At 35.1% G+C, this 27,114-nt stretch overlaps 4 protein-coding genes across 9 annotated transcripts; 3 read left to right on the top strand and 1 right to left on the bottom strand.

Annotated features, from left to right (window-relative positions):
- The first annotated feature begins 300 nt into the window (after positions 1-300).
- On the top strand, positions 301-3,998 carry LOC142518277 (uncharacterized). The gene is made up of 7 exons (XM_075621022.1): positions 301-584; positions 905-1,022; positions 1,570-1,658; positions 1,758-1,804; positions 1,955-2,043; positions 2,889-3,022; positions 3,103-3,998. Exons 1-7 carry the CDS (start codon positions 492-494, stop codon positions 3,763-3,765), a joined length of 1,233 nt encoding a protein of 410 aa, XP_075477137.1. The 5' UTR covers positions 301-491; the 3' UTR covers positions 3,766-3,998.
- A 3,333-nt stretch (positions 3,999-7,331) lies between these two features.
- On the top strand, positions 7,332-10,348 carry LOC142519289 (mitochondrial import inner membrane translocase subunit TIM22-4). 4 transcript variants are annotated; one of them, XM_075622260.1, is made up of 5 exons: positions 7,332-7,495; positions 8,233-8,405; positions 8,513-8,703; positions 8,803-8,875; positions 10,028-10,348. In XM_075622260.1, the coding sequence occupies exons 2-5, from the start codon at positions 8,243-8,245 to the stop codon at positions 10,111-10,113; spliced, it is 513 nt and encodes a 170-aa protein (XP_075478375.1). In that variant the 5' UTR covers positions 7,332-7,495; positions 8,233-8,242; the 3' UTR covers positions 10,114-10,348. The 4 variants fall into 4 exon arrangements, with proteins under 4 accessions (XP_075478375.1, XP_075478374.1, XP_075478376.1 ...); XM_075622259.1 differs by having other exon boundaries at positions 7,333-7,495; positions 8,229-8,405; XM_075622261.1 differs by lacking the exon at positions 10,028-10,348 and adding an exon at positions 9,852-10,002 and having other exon boundaries at positions 7,333-7,499.
- An 875-nt stretch (positions 10,349-11,223) lies between these two features.
- Positions 11,224-13,943, top strand: LOC142518990 (amine oxidase [copper-containing] alpha 3, peroxisomal-like). 2 transcript variants are annotated; one of them, XM_075621864.1, is made up of 5 exons: positions 11,224-12,053; positions 12,441-12,654; positions 12,776-12,889; positions 13,054-13,592; positions 13,669-13,943. In XM_075621864.1, exons 1-5 carry the CDS (start codon positions 11,275-11,277, stop codon positions 13,853-13,855), a joined length of 1,833 nt encoding a protein of 610 aa, XP_075477979.1. In that variant the 5' UTR covers positions 11,224-11,274; the 3' UTR covers positions 13,856-13,943. The 2 variants fall into 2 exon arrangements, with proteins under 2 accessions (XP_075477979.1, XP_075477978.1); XM_075621863.1 differs by having other exon boundaries at positions 12,270-12,654.
- Positions 13,944-17,834: 3,891 nt separating this feature from the next.
- Positions 17,835-26,600, bottom strand: LOC142517656 (uncharacterized). 2 transcript variants are annotated; one of them, XM_075620017.1, is made up of 15 exons: positions 26,582-26,600; positions 23,753-23,848; positions 23,588-23,667; positions 22,808-22,902; positions 22,247-22,410; positions 21,871-22,022; positions 21,337-21,455; positions 20,889-21,052; positions 20,682-20,756; positions 20,211-20,282; positions 19,334-19,471; positions 18,965-19,120; positions 18,443-18,495; positions 18,172-18,350; positions 17,835-18,000 (listed from the first exon to the last, which is right to left on the bottom strand). In XM_075620017.1, the coding sequence occupies exons 2-15, from the start codon at positions 23,820-23,822 to the stop codon at positions 17,940-17,942; spliced, it is 1,578 nt and encodes a 525-aa protein (XP_075476132.1). In that variant the 5' UTR covers positions 23,823-23,848; positions 26,582-26,600; the 3' UTR covers positions 17,835-17,939. The 2 variants fall into 2 exon arrangements, with proteins under 2 accessions (XP_075476132.1, XP_075476131.1); XM_075620016.1 differs by lacking the exon at positions 26,582-26,600 and having other exon boundaries at positions 23,753-24,318.
- Between the last annotated feature and the right edge of the window lie 514 nt (positions 26,601-27,114).

The following is a 27,114-nucleotide window of genomic DNA, read 5'->3' as shown; positions in this document are numbered from 1 at the left end:
TAATGATATTCACAATAAATTTTTTTACTCTTATCATAAAAAATAGTACTTTTAAAAGGATGATTCAAATAATAACAAAATACGACCCGTGAGAACAAGTATTTGCCTTGATATTTAACCAAGATATTGTGAATAGAATTGAAATTTTAGAAAATCATATAACTTAGACAGATTAAATTTAGAAAATATATATATATATATATATAATAACAAAAAGGAAAACAAATTCAGAGAGTCAAATCCATCACGGCTATAAATTCGCGCTCTTTTCACAATATATTCACACACAACACTCTACTTTTCTCTCATCTGAGCCATCTCTCTCTATCTATATATCCTTCAGCAGTTAGAATGAATATAAAAAAAACAGTAAAAGACAGTTGTGTGCGGAGTTAAAATGCTAGCGTGAAGAAGAAGAGTGGTATCTTTTTGTTTTCTTGAAAATTTACAGAAAACACACAGAGTTTTAGGTGTTGTTAGTGTTCTCGAGAATGGCGAAGAAAGATCAAAACCAGAAAGAGAAAGAAAGGGTTCAGTCTGTGCTACAAATTCTAAAGAAACAAGCTCCACTCACCGTCAAACAGGTTAGCTTTCCATACACGACTTTCACCTCCTACTGTGTGTAAACATTATGAATCTGTCTGAACGTATGTACAGTTCAAATCTTGTTTGTTTCTATCATTTTTTTGCTTTATATATTTTTGTGCCAGTCCATTTATTGTGTCTTATGTTTGTCATTTTTCTGATGATGGGTTTACGTCATTTTTGTCCCCAAATTTATTTTCAAGAATGTTGAAGCTACAAAATCAAAGCTTTATATAAATGACAACCACAAAATCAAATCTTTATATAATCTGTGTGAAAACAGCAGAAGTTGATGGATTTCGAAACTTCATGTTGACAGGAAAAATTTTGTAGTAATGATTGCGTGGAGAGGTTTCTTAAAGTTAAAGGAGACCATGTTAAGAAAGCAGCTAAGCAGCTAAGAAACTGTCTTGCTTGGAGAGACTCCATCGGCACTGGTAATAATTACTCCCTTCACTCTTGGTGATAATGTCGGTTTCTAAATAAATTATTGAAAATATTTCTTCAAATCAAAACTTGATGTGATCCATTTTCAAATTTAATAAGGATATTTTTCTTGATTGATATCGTTTAAATATGTGATACAGATCTGAGTTTCCTCAACAAGGATACAAAACGTCTCTGTGAATTTTTTTAACGAATTATAGTTGTGCTAATATATCCATATATGGCAGTCTTTTTGTCTTAAAACTCGTTCTTTTTTCCCAAGAGAGCATTCGTTAATTCAATTTAAACAGCGGAATATTCGTGTCTTTTTTCCAACGTCACAATTTGTTCGAAATAAAAAGAGATTCGTTCCCATTTTCACCACCTTCTTTTTTTGTCAGTGTCTCCTTTTTCCTACCTTCTCTTTTTGTTTTTATATTTGAACTGAGAATCTTGCTTTATTTATAACACAAATAAGTTTGAAAGAGCAGCCTCCAAAGTACTCAAAAGATTAAATATATTTTCACTAATCTTGTTCTGAATCATTTGGATTTGAAGACAATTTGATAGCTGACGAATTCTCCTCTGAGCTTGCTGATGGACTTGCTTATGTTGCCGGTCACGACGAGGAATTCAGGCCAATCGTGGTGAGTAATAAATATTCTTAATTTATATATATTTTTACCAATCACATTGTGTTTTTTTCGTAAAATTATGAACCTTAATTATTTTGTGATGAAATTCAGGTTTTCAGAATCAAGCAAGATTATCAAAAAATCCATTCACATAAAGTGTAAGTCGTTTTCAATTATTTTGATGATTCGATAAGTGAAATATAATTCATAATATATATATATATATATGTATGTATGTATAAGATCTAAAGATACTTGGTCTTCCCATTATAGCTATTAATTAATTAAGTTTTGTCCCAAATGTAAAGGTTTACTCGGCTGCTAGTGTTTACACTTGAAGTGGCAATTCAAACAATGACAAAGAATGTAGAGAAGTTTGTTCTTCTCTTTGATGCCAGTGAGCTTCCTTTTAACTCATAAGCTAAATTTGGTTGTCATTTATTTTTGTTTGTAAAACCATTTGTCTTTGTTTGTACAACTTTGCTACTTTTTATTATTATTATTATTAAAAAAAAGGCGTCCAAATAGTCGATTCAGTACATATTCTGTCACACCAAATCAGAGCACAGCTTTTATCAGCAATTAATGTACATTCCCATATCTAGGGATTCCAAATCCTCAGTTAAATCAGGTCTGAAAATACCCACAAAACACGTCTTTTTCCTTAAATTCCATAATCATTTGTAATTTCCTATGTCACGCCTAATTAATATTTGTCATTAATAAATGAACTAAATCGAGCAAGATTCATAGTCTGCAACAATTGTGTCGGGTAGCATGAGGTTTTGTGTCTGTGACTTTTTCAGAAATTTCCTTTTCTGCCCTCGAAGTAGGATTGAACTATTGAGTGCAGTAGGACCATCTGTTGGCTGATGCTTAATTAGTCTTGTTTAAAATATAAAGTTTTATTAGGGCATGTGGGTCATTTTATCTTGGTTCAATTATGTTTTTTTTTAATCAACTTTTGTCAGACTCGAGCATTAATTTAAATTTTATTGACTTTTTAAAAAGGAGTTCCTATTTTCTGAGAAATGGTGGTGGTTACATTATTCTGATTAATCAAAATATGATAGAAGAACCGGGCCTGTTGGCTTATCGGTACCATCTCGAAGAGACGAGATCTCGTGTTCGAGATGTTTTATAAACATGACACTTTAAATATAAAAAATTTATTAAAAAGAACAAGTATATGATTTAGTAAATTTTTTTTTGATTAATGTGATAGCTGGGTGAAAACTGCAGGCTTTTTCAGGTCAGCAGCATCTTTTATGAACATGTTGCTCGCAACATTGAAGATTGTTGCTGATTATTATCCGAGTAGGCTTCATAGGGCATTTGTCATCGACCCTCCCTCTCTTTTCTCATATCTTTGGAAGGTAAATCAGATTTTATCCTATTTCATAATCAAAACGTGTATCCAAGTTCATAACAAATTATTATGATACGATCATTGTAGGGAATGAAGCCGTTCGTCGAGCTTTCGCCGGTAACTATGGTCGTATCTTCGCTAGATTTCGACGATTCAGCAGAACTCGATGGCTTCGACTACTATCCTCGAGCATCGTCGCTACGCTACTCATCCGTTCCGTTGTCTACGACCAAACTAGGATCGTGCTCTTCTTCGAGATTCTCGTTCACCGTATCTCATCATCTGGACTCACTCAAACCTTGGTATCTTTCGTTCGCGGATACCTCAGCATCGAAAGTGGGCCCTTCTCATTCTTCACTGGGTCCTACCATCTCGCCCCTCAATGCTAGGTCCCACTCTTTCGCATCGCCAATCGCCAGATCAGCCCCACGTGGAAATATCGGAAAGGGCTTCTTCCCGTCAACACCAATGCCACAAAAAACACAAAAACTGGATTACTCTACTATCCGACATCCAAGAACTCCCAAGCCCTCATTCTTCCAATCCCCTGCCTTGTTCTTTCATAAGGACTGCCAGCTGAATCGAGTCGAGAAATCGCGCGAATCGTTTCTCCCGTTCGTGAAGTTCTATCGAAGGCCTTACGATGAAATGATCTATAGGTCGAAGATGAAGCCTCCTCTAGGTGGTCTCATCTCTATCGTCTCTCCGCAGCTCAGACGCAGACACATGTCGCTTTCCCAACGATTTTGATCGAGATAACCGAAGCCCTGATCACTAATAATTGATTCATTTCCGTCTAATATCTAAAAGTCAAAAAGGGAATTAAATTCAATTTTGTTTCCAAGATCATGTAAAGAATTAGGCTACGTGCAAAGTACGTCACATTTAGTGTGTGTTATCTACACTTTGGTTTGAGCAAAAACCAAAGCATGGAAGGAAGACAACGTGGTCTAAACGTTCAACATTGATGTTTCATTTCAAAACTTGTATGATCATTAAAAAACATATGCCCGAGTATAAGATATATATACGACTTTGAAACTTTGTTTTTGTGGATAAAATATTAATATGTATGTAATTAATTATATATTTATGTCTTTTTGCTGTTTGTATTAGAAAGTACCATATACTCCATGTACGTACATTGACTATATGACAGCATGTGCTTGCGAAATTTATTCATTGGGAAATGAAAATTTCTCGTTCAAATGTGAAATAATTACTTATTCGCGCGTATCTCAACTATAAATATATATATATATATATATAAAATTTGATGAGTTTTCAAATTAAAAGTTAGAATCGAGTAAGAATTTTCGCACTGCCTGTGCTCCACAATACAGGCTAAAGCAGAATTGTAATAGTTATTTTCATGACCCACTTGTACGAGATTTTGGCTTGTTATTTAGTTAATGATTAAGTGCGAAATGGACAAAGCTCTCCTATCGCTTTTGGTCGAGCATACATAGAGATGGAAAACTTGTAACGAGAACGGGGATCTCTGATTTTTTTAGGTTTGAGTTTGGGGATTTTTTTAAATCCTCAAAATAGTCCGAGACAGGTATCGAGATATTACCTCCAACCCCCGAACTCAGTCCCGAAAATAATATTAATAATGATAATATTTTATTATTATTATCATTAATAGTAATAATATAATAATAAGTTTGGGTTCGAAGACCGTCCCGTCTCGTTAATATTTTTAAAACGAGGATGATGATTTGATCTCGCGGGTTCGGGTTTGTTGCATTCCCGAACCCAAAATAGCGGAGATCGAGACAAATATAGGACGGAGGATGAAATTCAAGGAAAATGATGAAGATGACAAACTTATCCTCGTCATGTCCAGTTCTGTTCCGTTGCCATCCTTAGATGAAGTAGGTAAGCTAGTAATTTAATATTTGGAGTTTAGGGTTTTTTTTTTTGCTTTATTCCGAGTTTTAAAAAGTACACTCTTTTTTATTTGAGAGATGAATTATATATAGTACATATAGATAGATATAAAATCAGGTGTTATCATTGGGAACAAGTAGTACAAAAATTCAAACGATATCTATCCATGTAATAATTAATTGTATGACTTTTCTCTTAACGTTGACTAATAGAGGAATCCACCAACTAAAATTTAAATTCACCAGTCTCAAGATGTACTGAGTGCGACATATGTAAATGGGCTTAAAACATTGTCATGTGGCTTCTTTTTCTCTTTTTTTTTCCCCCTTTTTTGTTGTAAATCATTAGGTGAAATTTGAAAATGGATGATTATAATTGATTGATTAGTGGAACCCATTATTTTTAAATTGTGTTTTCGTGTGCTATGGAAGTCATTTTCTTCACCAATTGTCTTGTCACAAACACCTGAAATCAGTACATGATTCTACTATGTTTGTTGTGGTTAGTGTTTTAAAAAGCACTGCTTAGATAATTAAATTTGTTGATCATGAAATCATGGCAAGTACAAAATAATATTAAATATCAAAAAAATTTCTATTTATTGGGATATTAAATTCTACAAAAAATAAATAGTTAATTGATATTTTAATATATTTTGTGAGCAAATCAAGATTTTAAATCAAGATCGCAATCTTGTACTAAATAGAAGAAAATACTAACATTTTAGTATTAAAATCCAATCTTGCATAAGATGGAAAAGAATACTAATATTTTTAGTATTTGAAATCAAATATTATGATTAATGGAAAGAATCAACAAATAAATCATGAGAGGCCAATCAAATTACGACACTTCATCAAATGAAAATGGAAAAAATTTGCATCCTTCGACTATAAATAGGGAAGGCGGAGGGTCAATAAAACACTACACATAAGGCAAAGAAGTAGAGAAGAATTCAAGACATAAATTCTCTCAACTCAAGTTCTTCAAACTTAAGAAGATCAGCGAAGTTCAAGGCGTGATTCAAGGCGTTTATCGTGTTCTTCCTCAAATTCATCCAAATTCAAAGGGATCTTGTTCTTCATCAAATTGAAGATCAACAAATTCAAAGTACGATTCGAGTTGTTCATCACGTTCTTCTCAAATTCCGAAAGTTCAATCAATATCAAGGTTTTGACCCATTGAATTAACGTTATTGAAGAATCAAACCATCTTCCACGAAAATCAAATACTCAAGAAATTCAAATTCTACAAGAGATCGTCATTGAAGAGAATAATCATTTAGAGATTGCATCCACCAAACTTTATTTAATTTCAAAAAAATTCAATTTGTTTCGGTATTTCTTTTGCGATTTTACTAAATAAAGAAATTTGCGTTACAAACAGATTAAGAGCGATTAATTACAAAGCGCAAATAAAACCACTCGATTCGGGCTAAAACATGGTAATGTCTAAGGTTGTATACATTAAGCATGAAAAAATGCTGTCTTTTTAGATAAAGTTTCAAGTTATTTTCTTTTAAAAAACTTAAATTATGTTTTATTAGTTTTTTCACCACATTTAACTTTTAAAGATTTGATATTATATATTTTTTAAAAACACAAACTTAAAGACACTTAAATATTTTTTTAATGGTTACTTTTAGTAGCAAACAAAAATTCCAAAAATTAAAACATATAACCAGAACAGCTCTCATTATTTTCGTGGGCCGTTAGCTTAGATTTTGTATCATCTTGATGAGCCTTTTTGTTGGCTAATGATGGCCCAGTCTCGGCATATGATATCCGAGCCCATTCGAAACACAAATTGGAAGTATAACATAAAAACGATCACATTTAATGTACATCAATTTTCAAATAATTTATTGACAAAATTTTGAAAGTACTTAAAATAAAATTTTAAAAATCTATCACAAATCAGATTAATAACAAAAAATGTGCTAATATGATTTCAAAATCTCATATTTATGCTGAGGATAAAAACTTATGTGAGACGATCGTGTCGTATTTTGTGAGACATATATCTTATTTGGGTCATCCATGAAAAATTATTACTTTTTTATGCTAAGAGTATTACTTTTTATTTTGAATATCGGTAGGATTGATCCGTCTCACAGATAAAGATTCGTGAGACCGTCTCACAAAGAGACCTACTCTTATGCTGAACATGTATATATCGGTCTCATATATCTAAAATCATATTATTTAATCAAAATCAAATATATTTTATAGGTAATAACATGTGTAACTCTGAAAATAATAATAAAATTTGTTCACATAACGATGCTTAAATTTATGTTTGGCAAACAATTTATTCTGAAAATACATAAATTACAAATATTGATTTTAAAATTAGCTTATTAACCAACATAAAAACTCTTAATTTTTTAAAGAAATTATGGTAATGGTAACTAAAAATGATATAATTCTGTTTTTGTCTACGCTTTTACTTGCGGCCTACACAAGACAAGCTACGCTAGAAACCCTAGAGTGCTTGAACCCTTAGGCTTTGCCGAAGCGCTTCCCTTTCTTACTGGAATTCGATTTTATTGTTCAGTTTCATGTGGGATTTGGGCAATTACATAAAGGCAAGTTCGCTGCTCAAGTAGTTTACTGTCGTGAAATTTTTGTGATTTCAGAGCAATGCATTTTAATTTTTAGATTATAATTTTTTAGTGGAATACATCAATCATTTCATACAGTTTTTACCACTTGGTTTCTCTTTTTGTTTGTCGAGAATGTCATTTATGTATTGCTCGTCACGTGTTCGATTGTTTGCCCGTCTGTTTTGTGTAGTTTAGGTCAGAAACGGATCAAGCATGATTAAGCAGAGGAAATTTCCATCCTCAATCAAATTAAATCTAAGCTCTACGAGTAATTTTGCTAATTTTATAAGCACTACACGATTAGATTTCATTCAAGGGTCCAAGACAGATACTTAGACAATTGGAAACTAGGATTTATTAGTTTGGTCAGGTATGTAAGCATGAGATTATGTATTTTCATAGAAGTCAAAATTTCACACTTATATTTAGATGATTAGATGGCCTGGCCCTGATCTGTTCACTCACCTTCTCTAGAGGCTCGTTGAACTATGGAATTCAATTTTGAATGTGCAAATAAACTGTACAGAGAGCTGTCTTAATCTTCCTATAGTGAAAATGAATTATCACCATATCTCAAGTCTCATCAATCTCGTCAAAAACTAATCTTTACTTTGCTGCAAGTTGTGGGGCTGAGTACATGGTACTGGGTCTATTTGAGTATCTTTCTCAGTGTCCCACTATTATGTGATTTGATTTACTGATCTTCTATTTTCAGACAGATACATCTCCATGAGTACAAATCCAGATAATGAAGCGCAGACTGCTCCTTCTAGCTCACAAGTTCCACCAAAGCCCTCATTAGAGCCTATTCGCCTGCCTACCATTGAGGAAGTTCGAGGTCAAGACATTTGGAACAATTGTGCTGTTCGCAGTGTTGTCAGTGGAGTTATGGGTATTTTCCAAAATCACATTTCTTTGGTTTCCTATTCTTTGTCATAAAGAACTTTATTACCAGTTTTTAATATGTGGATCTATAAATTTAATTTTAGTAGTCTGCAGGAGGTGGGTTGGGATTGTTTATGGGGTTATTTCTTGGTGCACTGGATAACCCGATAATGCAAGATGAAATGACTGGAAGGCAACAGTTAATTTACCAAGCAAAGCAGATGGGACGTCGGAGCTGGAGTTCCTGTAAGGCCTTTGCAGTAATGGGTTTTATCTTCTCTGCTTCTGAATGCATCATCGAGAAGGTATATAATTGCTAATCGCAAAACATAATATTGTTGGGTTCGTTTTTAGAAAACATATAGAATAAACTAGAAAGATAACTATCGATTATTTATTTGAAGGCCCGGGCCAAACATGATATTACAAATACTGTTGTTGCTGGATGTGCAACTGGAGGTGCGATATCAGCGAGAGGTAATTTTTAAAATCTGTTTCAGGATTGTGGCATGTAAATTTAGTTCTGTTGTTTGTGTCATATTCAATATCTCAACTGCCTTCCTTCGACATGGGTGGCCACAAAATTCAGGAAGCTTATATGAGTTTTGGAACTAAACTAGCTGTAGATTAGTGTGCAGTGGAACCTTATTTACCATTTAGCTCTTAAAAATACTCGATGTAAAAAATATCCATGAAATTTCCCGTTTCTCTTAAGATGTAAGTTTTGGAGAAGGTTGATTGATCGCTTCTGTTTGAACGATATACATGGGAAAATGCATTTGATGAGACCTGGCTGATTCCATCCCACAGCAAGTAGCTTCAACATTGATAATGGAAGGGGAATTGTATAGTAAATTGCATTTGGAATCGTGTTAAGCTGTAAAGGCTAGAACCTCCTGTTGAAATCGAACGAGCCAAAATATTTCTTTGTTTTCAATTTATATCTTAAAACTCCTTTTTTGGTAACGTGTTTTGTGGTAATCATACTTTTTTTGCACTCATGTTGAAATGAACCCAAAATTGAGTTCGCGAAAATCAAAACCACATTTGGAATGTAATCCTCATAAATATATTTAGTTTCTTTTTCATTTTATAGGACACCTTAAGTTTCAAATTTTTTATGGTGTGATTGTGCTAAAAATTGTGGAAGAAAGAAATGCACTATCTTTAGAATTTTTTAAATGACATTTTCACCTTAGACGACTCTATTTAGGGTAATTTAATGCATAACACATTAGCACGTGCATGAAAAAGAATACGAGGTTTTAGCTTATTGAATTTTTGCGAGGAATTTTAGCCTTTGCAGCATTATATGGGAAATCTATACGCCAATTTATCTGAGAAAAGTATATATGACCTTATTTAAAGTCACCACCACATATGACATCTGAAGTTTTTTGAATTTTTTTCATCCTATAGTCTCAATTCATGAGTATTCTATTTTGTGCGACAGAGTGCTCTTGAGTGAAAGGAAGTTGGGTCTAAATGAACAAATTTGGACGGGAAGGACACGTTCTCCATGGCTTTGAATTTCAATTTTACCCTTATATCTCCGTAAATTTATTATTTAGATTGTGTCTCACTTCAGCTTCATCTTGCTAATTATGTTTTATGCCGTGCCTTTTTCAGGTGGACCAAAAGCAGCATGTGTCGGTTGTGCTGGTTTTGCTGCATTTTCGGTGGTCATAGAGAAGTTCCTCGAACGACATAGTTGAAGATCCAATCACGCTTATTTCTTTTGACAGTAAGTTGGGGGTAGCAGATCAGCCGGCATTCTCTTTCCATATTATTTATGGTGGACCGCAATGGCCAATTGAACAATTTTGTTGTGTCGATTTGAGGGACATATAATCATCTTGTCGTGGACGATTATGATTTTTGATGAAAAGTTACCTTTCGAAACAACGGGAAATTTGAATTATCAACTCTATCATGAAGATAATTAAATTACTCTGTGATATATGTTAGGAGTATAATGAATTCTGCTGCATGTCCTTGAGTTGTCAGATAAGGTCACTCTGCTTTGTTCATTGTAAAATTCTCATTGAGAAGGTTCCTTAGCTTAATCCTGAATTGGCGAACATAGCTTTTACAACTTTAAGCATTGTTATGTTCAACAAATATCCGAATTCGCCGTCTAGCCTCACTTCATGACCAAAAATAAGGCATGGATGTAACGATTCTATCTTTGTTGGTGATTATAGAGATGATGGTTTTACTCAAATACAGTTTGCCCTCAGCAAGTACAATGCGTGGGTAACACCTTATAAAAAGACAGAGAAATCGGCTTGCGGGGCTATACACCGATCAAAGCCGCGGAGATGATGATTTGGCGAAGTGGAGCTCAAGGTATTATGGCACGAAAACCAGGACTAGGAGTCGATAATATTTTTGAATCTAAAAGCTGATTTCTTGAAATGGGATGCAGGAGTAGGAATATTGAGAACAGGGACATTGTGTTATGGTACACAGTAGGCTTTCACCATGCACCTAGCCAAGAGGATTTCACGATCATGCTAACGTTGACGAGATCATTCGAGATTATGACTGTCAATATTTTTTTTATAAAAAGAACAATTAGTAGTATCATTCGAAGATCCCCCGTGTTAATTAGCTTTCCGAAAACACGTGACCTTCAGGATATATTTCATTTTTATATACCATTTATCAGTTTAAATAATAAAAACAATTTACCCAAATCTTGGCATCAGTTGTAAAATGACGTGCTAAGACCAAAAGTGGAAAAAATAAGATTAAAAATATAAACAGATTTTCAATAAGACCAAAAATAAAAAAAAAAAATTACGAGTTACCGAGGGAAAAAGAAGAAGAAAAACGTAGTTATCCCCATAACTAGATTGATATCCATAATATGGATGAAGAACTCCATATCAAATCACAGTGAAATCATGCTTCCCAGGCTCAAAAATCTCATATTCTTCCTTGTTTTCCTCATTTCTGCAGTCATTTCAACTTCAAGTTATCATCCTCTCGACTCTCTGACCCCATCTGAGCTCAACCAAACTCAAACTTTAGTCAACGACTACTTCTCCTCACCTCCCCAAAACGTACGCTTCCACTATGTTGGTTTAGATGAACCAGAAAAATCTGATGTTCTTTCATGGCAGTCGTCGTCCCACACCCAGAAAATCCCATCTCGCCGAGCATTTGCTATTGTCCGTGTCAATTCAAAGACCCATGAAGTAATCGTTAGTTTATCGAATAACTCCATTATTTCAGATGAAATTTATAATGGATATGGCTACCCTTTACTGAACTTCGCAGAGCAACTGGCTGCTGGCAATCTTACACTATCTTACCCACCTTTTATCGCTTCGATTCAGAGAAGGAATCTTAAGTTAGAAGAAGTTGTGTGCTTGAGTTTTACTGTGGGATGGTATGCGGAGATAAAGAGTAGTAGACTGGTTGAAGTCATGTGCTATTATTTGAATGGAACTGTCAACTTATACATGAGGCCTATAGAGGGGATCACTGCTACAGTTGATCTTGATCAGATGAAAATCGTGGCATTTCGGGATCGGGCCGTGGTTCCAGTGCCTAAAGCAGAAGGAACTGATTACAGGTCCAATTCAAGTGTTCAGGATCTGGTGAAACAAGTTGGACCAGGATTTACATTGGATGGACATGTAGTGAGGTATGGTGTGGGAAGAGTGCTTATGTAAATGTCTAAACTTTCATTTTCAGTTGTCTAATTACACGTGCGTGATATTCTTATTATATTTCATTCTTGAACTTATTATGTAGCAGTTTTTGTCCTAAAGAAAAATACCTCGGGATATTAATAGTAGGACCAAATTTGAAAAGTTCCGAGGACTAACATGATTTTGGCATTGCTGCAAATATATCTCAGGTGGGCTAATTGGGAGCTCCATGTATCATTTGACATGAGAGCTGGTTTAATGATATCCCTTGCTTTGATCTATGATTCAGAAAAAGGCCAATACCGTAGTGTGATGTACAGGGGATTTATATCAGAACTCTTTGTTCCTTACATGGATTTAACTGAGGAATGGTACTACAGGACTTTCTTTGATGTAGGCGAGTACGGGTTTGGACTTAGTACGGTAACACTAGAACCATTAAAGGATTGCCCCGAGAACGCGACATTCATGGATGGATACATCACTTCACAGGATGGATCACCCGTGTTGGTGCCTAATATTATATGCATATTTGAAAGGTATGCAGGGGACATAATGTGGCGTCACACAGAGGCTGGAATACCAGGACAAATGGTTAGTCAAGCTTGGTTTTCTGTTTCGTTTTGTCAAAATCTTGAGCAAAACATGAATTGGCTGCTGTATGATTTCAATATTTTTGGTTGTATTTTTATGATTTAAATTGAAATTGATGCAGATACGAGAAGTGAGACCAGAGGTGAGCCTGGTCGTGAGAATGGTGGCGGCTGTGGGAAATTATGACTACATTGTGGATTGGGAATTCAAGGAGAGTGGCTCTATTAAAGTCAGTGTAAGTGATCAATAAAATTACAACTTTGATACACTAACTGAATTGGTAGAACACTGTGAGCATCACGTTTCTAGTTTCTAACTGTCTGTGCCCCCAAAATCATCAAACTACTAATTGATTCGAGTGATTTGCTTTTATGAACTGAACTTTCATTGCTATGAAAGGTTGGGTTGACTGGGTTGCTTGAAGTGAGGGGAACAATATACACAAACAAGGATCAAATACGAGAGGAGGTTTATGGTCCAATACTAGCAGAAAACACGATAGGATCAAATCATGACCACTTCATCAATTTCAATCTCGATTTAGACGTGGATGGTGTTGCCAATTCCTTCATCAAGAATAACCTTCAGACTGTTCGTGCACTGGGAAACACGTCACCAAGGAGAAGCTATTGGAAGGTAAACAGCCAAACCGCGAAAACCGAATCTGATGCAAGAATTCAGTTAGGTTCAGGAGCAACTGAGTTGTTAGTGGTGAACCCAAATAAAAAAACTAAAGTCGGCAACTTTGTTGGATACCGGTTGATCCCTGGAGTAATAACAGGCCCTCTTTTATCATCTGATGATTATCCTCAAATTCGGGGAGCGTTTACCAAGTACAATATGTGGGTTACACCTTATAACAAGGCTGAGAAATGGGCTGCAGGTTTATACACTGATCAAAGTCATGGAGACGATGGTTTGCCTGTATGGAGCCTAAGGTACCGTTGCATTTAAACGAGTATTCTGAAATATAATGTTTTTTAAATTATTGTTGATTTCTTGATTTTGATCCAGAAATAGGAAAATCGAGAACAAGGACATTGTGTTATGGTACACATTAGGCTTTCACCATGTACCTTGTCAGGAAGATTTTCCGGTCATGCCAACTTTGACTGGGTCATTCGAACTCCGGCCAACCAATTTCTTTGAGCGCAACCCTGTGCTTAAACCATCACAATATGCCACTGATCCCCAAATTTAAGTGCATCGGGCGATAATTCTGGTGCATTCACCAGGTAGAAGGAGATGGATTTTTGTGATCGTTATGTTCTCAACTTCTCATATCAAATAAATGATTCAGAATAAAGTACTTGTTTCTGCAGAACATTTGATTAATGAATAATTCTAACATCAAATATCAGTTACTTCAGGGCTGTTTTTTTTGCCATAATTGATAATAAATCGATATTTTAAACCTGCGAAAAGGCCGTTGTTCACCAATTGAAAATGACAGATTTTCTTGTGAAATTTATTCGAAATTTTCAAACTAAAGGTGTGACCTGCCTTATGTTAGACTTTTATAAATCCAAGCGAGCAGGAAATTTTCTAATGAATCCCAAAGGGATTCTTGTGAAATGATATTACTAAAGTATGCAGCAAACAGATAGGAAACGTAAAGAAGCAACAGTTGATGCCTCAAAAAGAGTAGAACTCGAGTATTCTTTGGCTTCAAAGCAAGAGAAAAAAAAAATCAAACTTTCTGATTTATGCATACAAAGTCATTATGACCATTGATAAATTCTATGGTACTAAAAAAACGGTACATCCCTTATCCTGAGATATTAAGGTAAGGCAACCACATAAAAAAATTCATTTTCAAAGTTTTTTGTGCGAGCCATTTCTCCCCTGGTTCAAATTTGTGGATTGGGACTTGCTTATGCTGCATGGTACCCGTACTCGACCTATCAGTGACAGATTCTGAATCAAATCTGATGCAGAGAAATTTGTGATACCATGACTGTTCCTCTTTTGCATTTTTCTTCTGTTTGGTTTTGAATCTAAAAGCCTATGTCACTCCTTAGATACTCTTACCCCTAGTGAAATCAACCAAGTTAACCTCATTATTCAAAACTCTCATCTGATCTCGTTTCCTAATCTAACTTTTCATTTTCTTGATGTTGAAGAGCCAGACAAGAATGATGTCCTGAAGCGACTATCGTTGCGTAAAAAACGTGGAACTTTCCCTAATCGTCAAACCAAGATTGTGATTCGGGTCAAGGGGCGAGACTCGTGAACTTGTAGTAGACTTGATCATCCAATCAGTCGTGTCAAATGACATTTACAGTGGCCATGAATACCCTCCATTCACCACGTCCACCTAGTTCTTCCAAGCTACCCGACTCTCGTTAAGGTATCCTCAGTTCCAAGAATCAATCTCGGAAAGAGGGCTTAACATATCAGAAGTCGCTTGCCACTGACAACCGGTTGGTTTGGTGAAGTTGTCACAAGCGAGCACTCTAGTTCCACTTATAGACCGTCCCGGGAATGCATTGTACATGGATGGATACATGGCTGGTGCAGATGGACAAGCACAGAATGTCTCGAATGCCATTTGCATATTCGAACAATACACTGGTGATGTTTCTTGGAGGCATACGGAAGTTGGGGTGCCTGGAAAACTGGTAAATGGAGGATACTATGACCTCTACTCATTAGTACTAACCCATGTGCAAATGTGCAATTTGTTTGAGCATTTTTTATTCTGTAATTAACTGCTGAGACTGATCTTCTGGCTAGAATGGTTGCATCGGCTGGAAATTATGATTGTATTCTCGATTGGATTTTCAAGAAAAGTGGTTGTATGAAAGTAGGGGTAAGTAGCCACAATCTTATGTATTTCTATGAAGTAGATAGTTGGTGTAACTCGTAATACATAAAATTAGCTCGAAAAAATGACTAAATTTGAAGAAATAATTTTTTATACTTGTAATATTATCGTGATTTTGAGAGAATTGGGGCTTTTGTGGTATGAGATATTTGAGAAAAATAAATCATTGCAACGTAATAAATAGACTGTACTAAATTTTTTTAGATACATGACCCGGAAAAAATTATTTTTTGTTATGTCAAAAGTATTACTTTTAACTTTATGTATATCGAATTAATTCGTGTCATATATATAAATGGGTGAGATCGTGTTAGTCAAAACATACTCATAAATCTAACATACATATAAATATACCACTTTCAATTGTGAATTTCATTATATGTCCTTGTTCATTTAAGTTGGCCAATTAAATTATTAGGTTATCTTAAGGGTTTTTTTTTGTAATTAAATATCCATCTTAAATGAATTTGGATATTAATAAACATTCCTCTTTATTTCTTAAATTTTACGCCAAAAAAATTATTTTTTTACATTTCCATGTTCATTTAAGTTAGCAAATTAAATTAATATGTCTTTTTAAGGGTTTTTTTGTGATTCATTGTCCATCTTAGATAGATTTGGACATTAGTTCACATTCTTTTTATTTTCTAAATTTTATGTAAAAAAATTATTTATTTACATTTCTTAGTCAATTTTTGTGATTCATTGTTCATTTTCTATGTGTACTTATTTAAGTAAATTTTAGTTTTGATTTTGGTAAAATTCACTATTCTGTTAATTTTATTTTTATTGTTTTTCCGTTTTGAATGATATTTGAATGAAAAATATTTTTGTTGATTTATCATTTAAGAAAGATGTATTATGTCGCGGATTGAAAATTGTCATATAAATAAATAAATATATATGATTTATTGTCTTGATGTATTTTTATGTATTGTGTTTTAATGTATTTAGATTGATAAATACTTGTAAACATGATATTATTCAAATGACTTTAAACATTATCCAATTCTCGTTATTATATTTTTCATTATAAGTCGCCTACGTGCATCGCACGTGTACATTTCTAGTTACATAAATTTATGTGCCAACACTATTCATATATTTATGAAAACGTTCAGAGAAACCAAAACCCAAGTTGGATAGCGGTTCGGTCGACCCTACCCCTGCGGGCACTGCCTGCAGGGATCGATCCAACGGCTCGGATTTTTTCGAGCCAATTTTTTTTTTTTTTTTACAGGGAGGTGGGCCCGGATCACTCATGTGGAGTGATCCGGGCCGTTCATTGCCCGTGCAGACAGTGCCGGCACGGGTAGGTTGAAACAAACCGTTGGATAGCCTTTATCCATTGAAATATTGACAATAGTGGAATTGGCACGTACTTCTGGGTTTTGGACCGTTTCTCTTGACCACACAACCCTTGATATTTTATTCAATCTGATTAGCGATTTATTTTTAAAAAAAAAAGTGGATTACGAATTTATTTAAAATAGTATGACATAATTTGATGAGCTTTTTCAACTTTTTAATGGGTTTTTTATTTCTTTATAACTAACTCATCTCCTCGTTGATCTTATAATTTAACCATTTTCAGGTAAATAAAAGTCTTTTCGGACCTTGTTTTTTTAAAATTTAGGCTCATTTTCTAGAGAGTTTGATGACTGATTAGATGGCTATCTACTTATGATTTCCAGGAGTTGAATGTTATTTTGCCTGCCCTGCTATTTTGTCGAAGAGTGAACTTACATGAAATTTTATATTTATTAAATATATTTAACAAATTGTTGATATCTTTATTTTCAACGAGCGTACTAGAACACATAAATTTATTTTTCTTACATTACATTATTTAATTTTTGGCGACAAAATATTTGAGAATTCAAATCTACGAGTCCCACGCCATTTGTCCCCATTTCTAATATTAGGCCCATCCAAATGTAATAAAAAACCAAAACTAATTTGCGAGAAAAATATATAAAATAAAATTTAATCAATGAAACTTTTATTATTATTATTATTATTATTATTATTATTATTATTATTATTAATTACTAACTTACTATTATACAACCTACCCAAATACTTTAATAATCACAACTTTATTTATCAATGACAAATATTTGTTCGAGACGATCTAATAAGTCGTATTTTGTGAGAAGAATCTCTTATTTGGGTCATCCATGAAAAGTAATATTTTTTATGCTAAAAATATTATTTTTTATTGTGAATATCGACAGGTTTGACCCGTCTCACACAGATAAAAATCTGTGAGACCTACTACTCTTTATCAATATAATCCCGAAATAAAAGCAATCTTGCATGCAGTTTGAGATATGTCAAATATTTTCCTATTAGATGTGAATTCGCCAAGTTTGGCAACTACTAGCAAACTCAATTTTCGAGTGAAACAACTTATAAATTTAATTGCACCAAAGTCAGCATGCTCCCGGGAACAGATTCAGTCAGCATGCTCCCGGAAACGAATGATTTTGTGAACAAAAGTCTTCTCTCTACGATATCTGCAAACAGTAACAATAATAAATCACCAGTATTAGAAATAACCCGCCAAAACTTGGACGTCTAGAATGAATTCCGAACGAAACCGCCCCTTCATCATTGTTCTTGCATCAGCAAACAAGATGACCCAAACTAGAGTCGGGGAATATCAAGCAAGAGGGAATCATACTTACATTGTTATACCAGCTATACTGAAACATGCAAAACCAAAAGACAAGTGAATGGGAAAGGTCGTCCAGAAGTGATCTCGGTTCAGATACGTTTTCTCGAGGATGAAAGTGGCTACACCTGAAAGTAGTATGTACTCGAAGCCTGAAGGCAAGCAACCGCCGAAGGAAAAGGAGGAAGAATCCTGCAAGCAAATAAACAAAAGATTTAAACATTGAATTGAAATATGTACCTTATTATCATTGATGTTGTTGAATGTAAGTCGCATAGACATACCTTGAAATATCTTTTGATAAAAATGGCCGAATAGATTATCCTGAAGATCATATCTTTGGAATAGTCAAAGAAGCAAAGGTGCGGATCGTAAATTATAATTGATGATGTTGGTTGTGTTACAAAAATAAATGCAATCATATCGTTTAATAATTTCATCTGGATAAGACTACGGTATTTGCTACATTGTAGTTAAACGTAACAGCTAAGTCAGAGAAATCCTCCGAGCCATCTCAACATCTCTGTATTGGACTATCATATGGCGTTAAAACAATTCTTACCATGGCTGTGATTCTCCGGAAGCTTTATGAGTCATGAAACATAATTAGAACATGATTACATCGAGAAAGATATGTTTTTCTCTAAGCCCAAAGAAAAAAACAACTAAAAACATTGAAATGTACTCAGATGGCCGACATAAAGATCATAGTGAATACCCAAAGACCGAGTGGAACATATTTTCTATTTTGTTGGCTTTCTCACCACAACCAACAACAATGGGAAGAATTTAACTATGAAGGATACTCAAAGAATTTGCAAATATTAGTCCAACTGCGCCTGCTGATCGTATAAGCAAGACATTCAAGACCATGTAAATCAGTGAGAAGACAAGTAATGAGTCATTTGAGCGCTTAAGTTGATTCTCTGTCGCTACAGCATGCAAAAACGCTTCAGATGTCCCTGACAACAAGAGGAAAAAAATCATCTTAACTACTTTTAAAAACTTCACGCAAATCGGTCAAACTTAATCCGAAGTAATGCAGCCAAGCTCACAAAACATATGAAATTAATGCTAATTGCACCCAAAAAAATCCAAATTCTGGTTAATGTCCAAACTAGAAGACAATCTATATATAGTATTACACATACGCAATGTAAGAAGCAAACACTTACCATTCATGGCTAAAACTATCACATACAGGCAATAACATTGGAGTGCTGTTGAAGCCTCTCCATCACTCCACTTCTGACCATATAACAATCTTATGAGAGCATAAGAATAGCTAGGACCAAATGCAATAACCACCAGACCTGATCATTTAAAAAATACAAGTTTCAAAAACAAAGAAAAAGCAGAAAAAACTCACGCATTGCTCGCCATAAAGGTAATATATACAAGGTAGCGAACTCTGAAAAATCTAAGTTCCCAACACTCTTAACGATACATTTGTTTTTCCTAGCATAAAGGTATACTACATATTTTCTCCTTGTAATGAATATTTCTAAACATTTCAAAGTAAAATTTTCACTTTCTAAGTTTGAAGGCATCTTAAAAATGAAGTCAGTAGCATTTGACATGCAAACTACTGCGGGCTCAATTCTTTTATAAGCCTCTAAAATTTCAGTGTTCTAGTAAGTAGTTGCTAGCTATTTTATTCCCATAGTAATAATTGATGCTTGTGGATTCGGGATTTAAGATGCAAATCAGGAGAAAATGTCACCCCAAAACATTATCATAATCTGTTATTCTAAAAAGAAATTAACAAGCTTTTTAAGAAATGATTTGCTAAGAAACTGAACAAATCTGTTAAAAGTTTTTACAAATCATGCACCGGCAGTTAAATTTTCTTCTATAATTTCTTATTTCAGCCAGTCCCCCAAGTTAAGTCAATAGCTTTTAGTCTGAAAGGCCGCAGCATACCAATAGGTGCAGTTACATAATCGAGTAGACATCAATAATCATCTACGCAACAATATTTGCATTACCACACTGGAAGGCAAGACCGCAAGAACGATTTGCTATGAGACAAAAATGCGACGAAATAACTACCTATGAGCAAAACAAGCTTCAGAGCATCTGTCAGACGCTTTCCAAGATTTCTTTTTTTCTCTTCGTAATCCCCTGCATGGACATTAAGATAAAAATTATTAACATAGCAAAAAATGAATCCAATCTATTAGATGATGTTGATAAACACTGGAAATGTTCGATCTCGTAGGAAATTATCGGTTTGTTCCTAGCACATGTTACTCTAAGGATGGGAGATGTTCACAACTGAGTATAGTTTCATCCACTACACTAAAACAGAGTCAAACTTCAATATTCATATTGATAGTGAAGAAGCAGGACAACCTGCATCATCACGTTATAGTGGCCTATGGATTTGGTAATGATGCACACCTAATGTATCTAATCATATATTTCAGCATCTGAAAATGCAAATAACAGGAAAACATTGAGCTGAAAAAACAAATCCTTTTCCTGGTTATAGAAAAAATTTGATACAAAAAAGAGATAAACCTGACGCGGACCTTGCAAACGTAGCGTACGAACTTTCTTCAAATGGAAGAAAAACCAATCTCACCACTAGGCTCCCTGAAAGATCAAACTGTTACATGTCAGAAAACTCACTTATGGCGTGCTGGAATTCTCACCAGCTAATTGAGTGGTTAGTCCACACCAAGCAATTACAAATACAAGGAAAAGGCATCACGAATGACAACTTACCTAGTTTGTCCACAAGTCCATACACTGCTTGGTTATATGGTGTGTCCAACCATACGAGGACCATCTTTTCACCTTCCTGAAGAATCAATTTCCGAAAGGATTGAAGAGTAAAAAGCAAACACATGTTTGCAAGTGGCCGGTCATAAGCCATCATATTCCCAATTCTGCACAAAATCAGCAGCTTACAATGAAACTGAAAAAATTGACTTCGTCACTTCCAAAAAATTCTTGATTCAAATTAAAAAACAAATATTTAGCTCCAACATTATAAAACATAGAAGCAGATTTCACGTGTTGAACTAATACATCATGACAGATATACAAGCCCACTAATTAAACAGGGTTCCCTCCGCAAGGAACAAGATATGCCATTCTTTTCCTTCAACTTACTACGTGTTGGGAAAATATTGCAGCTAAAAAAAACATGAATCTCAAGAAAGAGCAATACCGGAAAGGGAAAAGGACATCACTTTTATGAACTCCAAACAGAAGAAAGTAGCCCCAATAACCTAAGAAAATAAAAGCTCCATATGCTGTCTGGGATAGGGAAAATACAATTGCTTTCTCCTGAAAATATAGCCATAATTGTTCAAGTTAAAAGTCACAACTTACCTGACCCTCGACTCTAAACAGATAAGTTTAGCACAAGGTAAAGCAGGCACATACTAAAAAATAATTAATTGCAATAGATTCAATGGTTGGATTAAAATGTAAAGATTTAGGACTACAAAGATGGAAGATTATTAAGAAAGGCAAAACCTTGGGGACCATAACCATCAAACATATAGGCTAACTGAGGATATCAAAAGCAGCTCTCAGGTATGTCTAGAGTTCCAATCAAACATTAAAAGAGCAAACAATAAAACATTAAAGCTTTATTCAATTCTTTTAATCATATGTTAGGTCAACTCTGAATTATAAGAATAAAGGAATGTCAAGGTCCTTCACATTTGACAATACATACAAGAAAAATTTCACATACCAGCTCAGGTTGCTTCAGGATGAGGAAATATGTTGTAATACAGCGTGAAAGTGTAGCTGCAGTTTCAACTAGCAGTCGCAATCGGAGAAGAAGCAAGGTCTGGGACAAAATATAAAAGGGTTCAGCCAGTAGCTCAAGTACACATGCAAAACCTACATATGCATGAAAACCAACCGTCAAAACATCTTAACTAGAGAGAGAAACATAAATGAAACTGATAAGAAGGTTATAACATAACCAATATGGAATAACAACATATATTATTTCCAAATGCCAAACTTTTCGTAATGAGGATATGTAGATCTTCAAAGAAAGGTTTTAACAATTTCGTTTCATAATTGGATGTGTGACTTATGAGATTGCATAATTAGCTAACCGTTGATCAAAATAGCTTGTGCATATGGACTAGAAAAACTTAGGCCTTGCCACCAGAATACTAGCAAGCATGCTACGATTGTAACTATAACTCCAAAAGGAAAAGTCAGCCAAGCCATTTTCAAAATCTTTGCCGCATTTGCTCCCGTGGCTGAAGCCCCATCACTGCAAAATAAAGCTTTGTCTATTTCAGATTATTACTTCCAATAAATGGCACAAGGACTATAGAGGGCACAGGAGAACATCCATTTACATCCAATTCAGGAAAAAATGGCCCTTTAACTCAATCGTTCATTCATTAAACAGTTAATATCCATCCCAAACAACTGCAAAGTAACTTCAGATATCATCGTAGTACAAAACAAAAGGCAGAAAAACCTTCATGACAATTTTTTCCCATATACTAGATCATTTGAAGTTAATAACTACTCGAAGGAAGCAACTTAAAGCAAAACAGTGAATCCAACCAAGCACATGAAATAAGTAGAAATGTTTTGCATGAATAATAAAAAAACATGTTCAAGTCCTATAGTGGCATCAATAGAAACATCAAAGGATATACCATCCAACATCTGCCCGCATGCACGCACGCCGAAACCCCTCTCGGCTGAGAAACAATACACAGGTAACAAATAGATGAAACTGAATAGCATACAGCTGCATTTTGTCCAAAAAAAAAAGAGTGTTAGCTAACACCTGAAATTAATGATGCCACCATATAGCCAATGGGACTCGATGTCAATCATATTGAATCAACTGTATGCACGTTAAATTTTCTAGCAGATATGATTTAAGAAACCCATATGACCGAAACATGTGATTCGGCAATTACAACTCAAAAAGGGAAATCTTAAATCGCCTAGGCAACTAAAACAAAAAACGATGCTGAATGGCATGCTGCTAACATTCTGAAATATATGGCCATGTCAAGAGGATTTCAAAGCCCCAGACATCATTCAAGAATCAACTACGTGATAATGCAAAAATAATAAATGAAATTGAAAACTTGGTATCATGATAAACTATAAATCTCACAAAAATAACGCTTCGAGTTCATTTTCTCTTCGCTCCAATTCTGAGACCACTCTCTGCCCAGACCATTTTAATGCTATTTTTGAAAACACGATATAAAATTCAAACATTATTTGTAAAAAGAATTAGTCTTATCCCTGGGAACCAAAATCTAAGCTTTCCTCCAGAAACTATAAAAATAAGTTCGAATCATAGCATGGCCGTTTTCCAATTGCATATTCTCATGCTCAGATTCACTGCAACAAAAAAAAATTTCACGAAAATGCATACACTGTCCAAATACATAATCTTAACTCAAAAAATCATATACCGCATAATCTTCCTCGGTCAAGTGTCTGACGATCCATGAATTGAAAATGAATGGTATTCCCCTTGACAAAAACTGCGTGGCTACACATGCGCAAAATCATTGTAATCACAACATAATAAGACAAACAATAACAAAGATAAGTGGATAGGATTGATAGAACAGTACCCAATAAGTACTTGAAAGTACGAGGCAGATTGGCATCTCCGTCTCCATTGGAAAGCTTCGATTCTGACATCTTGGAAAACAGTACCCAAATGGATCCTGTGGTGGATATTTACAAAAACGGGTCATTACCCAAGGCCCATTTGGGTCGAACGAGCGCTAGACTGACAGGAGACATCTCGAATTAGGCCCAAACGATCTGACACATCAAGCTCGTGAGCTGGCCCAACTTATTTTAGAACCGAAGGTATATATAGTTTTATTTTATTTATATTAGAGTTATTGTTCCGATGCACACCTCCATGAGCATCGATTGAGGCGAAGTCCTCTACATATAATAGGTTGACACAATAAACAATATTCAAATAAATGGTAACGGTGGATAGTCAATATATCAAATTTATATTATAATAATGTAATTTTTATAAACGAATTCTTTATTTTCCATGTGTTTCTTTTTTCCGTGTTTGAAAAATGGGTGTGTGCCGTTTGTGTTATGACATGTCTAAGTATTTTAATTAATTTATGCTATATTTCAATTATGGTCACAATTTTCACACCAAATACCATACATTTTATGTCTTGCCCTAATGATAAAAGTGATAACCCAAGAAGGGAAAAATTGGTTAAATAATCTCGGTCAACTTTTTTTTAAAGAAATAACCTCCTCAAGTGTCTTTCAAATACACTTGAAGTGGTAATTTTCTTAAAAAAAGAGTTGATCGAGGTTAAAAAATAAAATATCCCCCAAAAAATGGTTTGAATCCCACTTAGTAGAACGAAACCACGCTTCATGGAAAAAGAAATGAAAAGATCCACTACAAAACAAAAAGCAATAGCGACGGTTTACATACAAACCGTCGCCTAGTTTAAGCGACGGTTATATAAAAACCTGCCGCTTAATAGATATAAGCGACGGTTATGTCAACTACCGTCGCTATATTAAGCCTAGTTTTTCAAAAAACCGAACTTATTATAACGACAGTTTTTAATCAAAATATTACATATTTCATAAATAAAATACTACGACATACGTATGCAGATCCACGTAACGTTGAAAGATCACATCGACGATCAAATCTACGAAATTAATACGAAAAAATGTTAGTACAAAATTAAAAAAACCGAAACTTTGAAAAAATTGATAGATTTTCGTTACTACCAGAGAAGACGAAAATCGCTGAAAAAAATGTTCGCGAAACTCGGTATATATCGAACCATAGCGACGGTTTTTGCAAAAACCGTTGCCTGTAGCGACGGTTTTGTTTTAAACAGTAGCAAATAGTGACGGTTTTTAAAAAACCGTCGTAGAACTGAATCGGCGACGGTAGCTTCAAAACCGTCGCTATTTGTGATAGTATTATAGAAAACTGCCGCTACTAGCGACGGTATAAAAAACTGTCATGAATATTGCTGACGATTTTGAAAATTACCGTCGCTAATTTAGCGACGGTTTTTGATAAAACCGTCGCTTTATTTTTTTTTAAAATTTCCTCTTATACATAGTGATATAAAAATATATTTTGTTCAGTATAATTGAAAAAAATTAACAAAATTTGAGAAATGTAATCATATTACTAATCTAAAAATAATAATATAAGTGTTTGGTACAGATGTCGTAAAAAAATTAGAAAAAAACGTGGCTACGGTGACTGAGTCTCGTCATCATCGTCGTCATCCCCGTACTCTTGCGAGAAGTGCCTGGTCCAAGCAGCTTGCGGCCTGATGTATGCGCAGTAGCTCCCTGTGACATGCCTGCAACTAGGACTCGGACCTGCTCCTCTAGTGACGCCATGCGATCTCTCAGCATGGCGTTCTCCGCCTCTGTAGCCTACATCCTCTCGCAAAGCTCATCGTTACGACGTAACGATGAGTGTAGAGTCTGTCGCATGTCTGCCATCTGCTAGGACTCAGACGACTGACTAACACCCGATGACCCACCACGTCGACCGGAGCCATCTCATGTGGATATAAGGTGCTGGCCATCGACCCACACCCGTACATCCTCCCCTTCTTCTTCCCCCCAACCACAGTCTTGAACATGATGTTCACCGACTGTGGGCTGGGGACAATAGGCTCTGATCCGGTACCACTGCCGCTGCTCAGGTATCACATACCTCCACGACCAGCCGGGATCACATGTCTGCAGTGAGAACTGAGCCTGATATGTATCTCGAGACACGACACGAAGATATGCAGATCCACGTAGCGCTGGAAGATCACACCGACGAGCAAAATCTACGAGATTAATACGAAAAAATGTTAGTACCAAGTAAAAACATCGAAATTGTGAAAAATTTGATAGCGACGGTTTTTGCAAAAAACGTCGCCATTGGCAACGGTTTTGAATTAAACCATCGCCAATAGCGATTTTTTTGACAAACCGTCGCTATTCTAGATCGGCGACGGTTTGTACACAACTGTTGCTATTGGCGACGGTAGTCAAAAACCGTCGCTATAGCGACGATTTACAATAAACCGTCCCTGAATATTGCGACGATCTAGTATTATACCCGTCGCCATTTTGTGCGACAGGTTTTTTGACCGTCACCTTTGGCAATGTTTATAATTATGTCCGTCGATCTTCTATCCGCAATACGAAATTGCCCATATAACAGTGCTCTACGTTAACGACAATCGTCTCTAAGCTACGACGACTTCGAATCAAAAGAATGCAGCACTGCAATTCTTGATAACAGCGAACGAAATATGCAGAACTTCCAAACATAAATTAAACGAGAAAGGAAAACATCAAAGATGTGAAAAGTATGAGCAATGCAGATGGAGAGATTATTTGTAGTCTATTCACCAGTTGCGTAGAAGGAACACAACCTTATGGATACGAACGCAACTTTCTGTGAAAGGCCAAGGGATGGACACACTATTTGATTCAAACGCAGTCCGGATGTCGTGAAGGCTAAAGGACGCACTGTTTGGTCCGAACGCGGATGATAGGCTAAGGAACACAAATTTTTCGAATGAGTGCAATCTTTATTTCGAAAATAAAAAATTATTTTTCAAATAAATTAATACGATCAAGAGACCTTACCTCACCATATCTCTCCGTCCTGCGCGTGTGTTTCTCCGAGACAGTCTATCAGCATCTTTTTCATTTCAAAAACTTCTGGTACTCTTAAGGGTCCAATCCTATAGTTTAAATTTAAAACTAACAAGAAGGGTAAGACTTGATTTGTCATCCTCCAACTTCGACAACTTCACGTCCCTTTCATTCAATATTCCAAAAGCTAATAACCAAGTGGTCCATCATCAGCTTATTTATTCGGAAAATTGGCCTTCAGTCCCCAGCTGTCGATTTTTTTTGTGTTCAGTCCCTGGATACCTTTTTAGTACCACATTTTCACATG

The sequence above is a fragment of the Primulina tabacum genome, chromosome 11, assembly GCF_025594145.1.
Source record: "Primulina tabacum isolate GXHZ01 chromosome 11, ASM2559414v2, whole genome shotgun sequence".
Lineage (NCBI taxonomy): Eukaryota > Viridiplantae > Streptophyta > Magnoliopsida > Lamiales > Gesneriaceae > Primulina > Primulina tabacum.
This window is presented reverse-complemented; position numbering and strand designations above follow the sequence as displayed.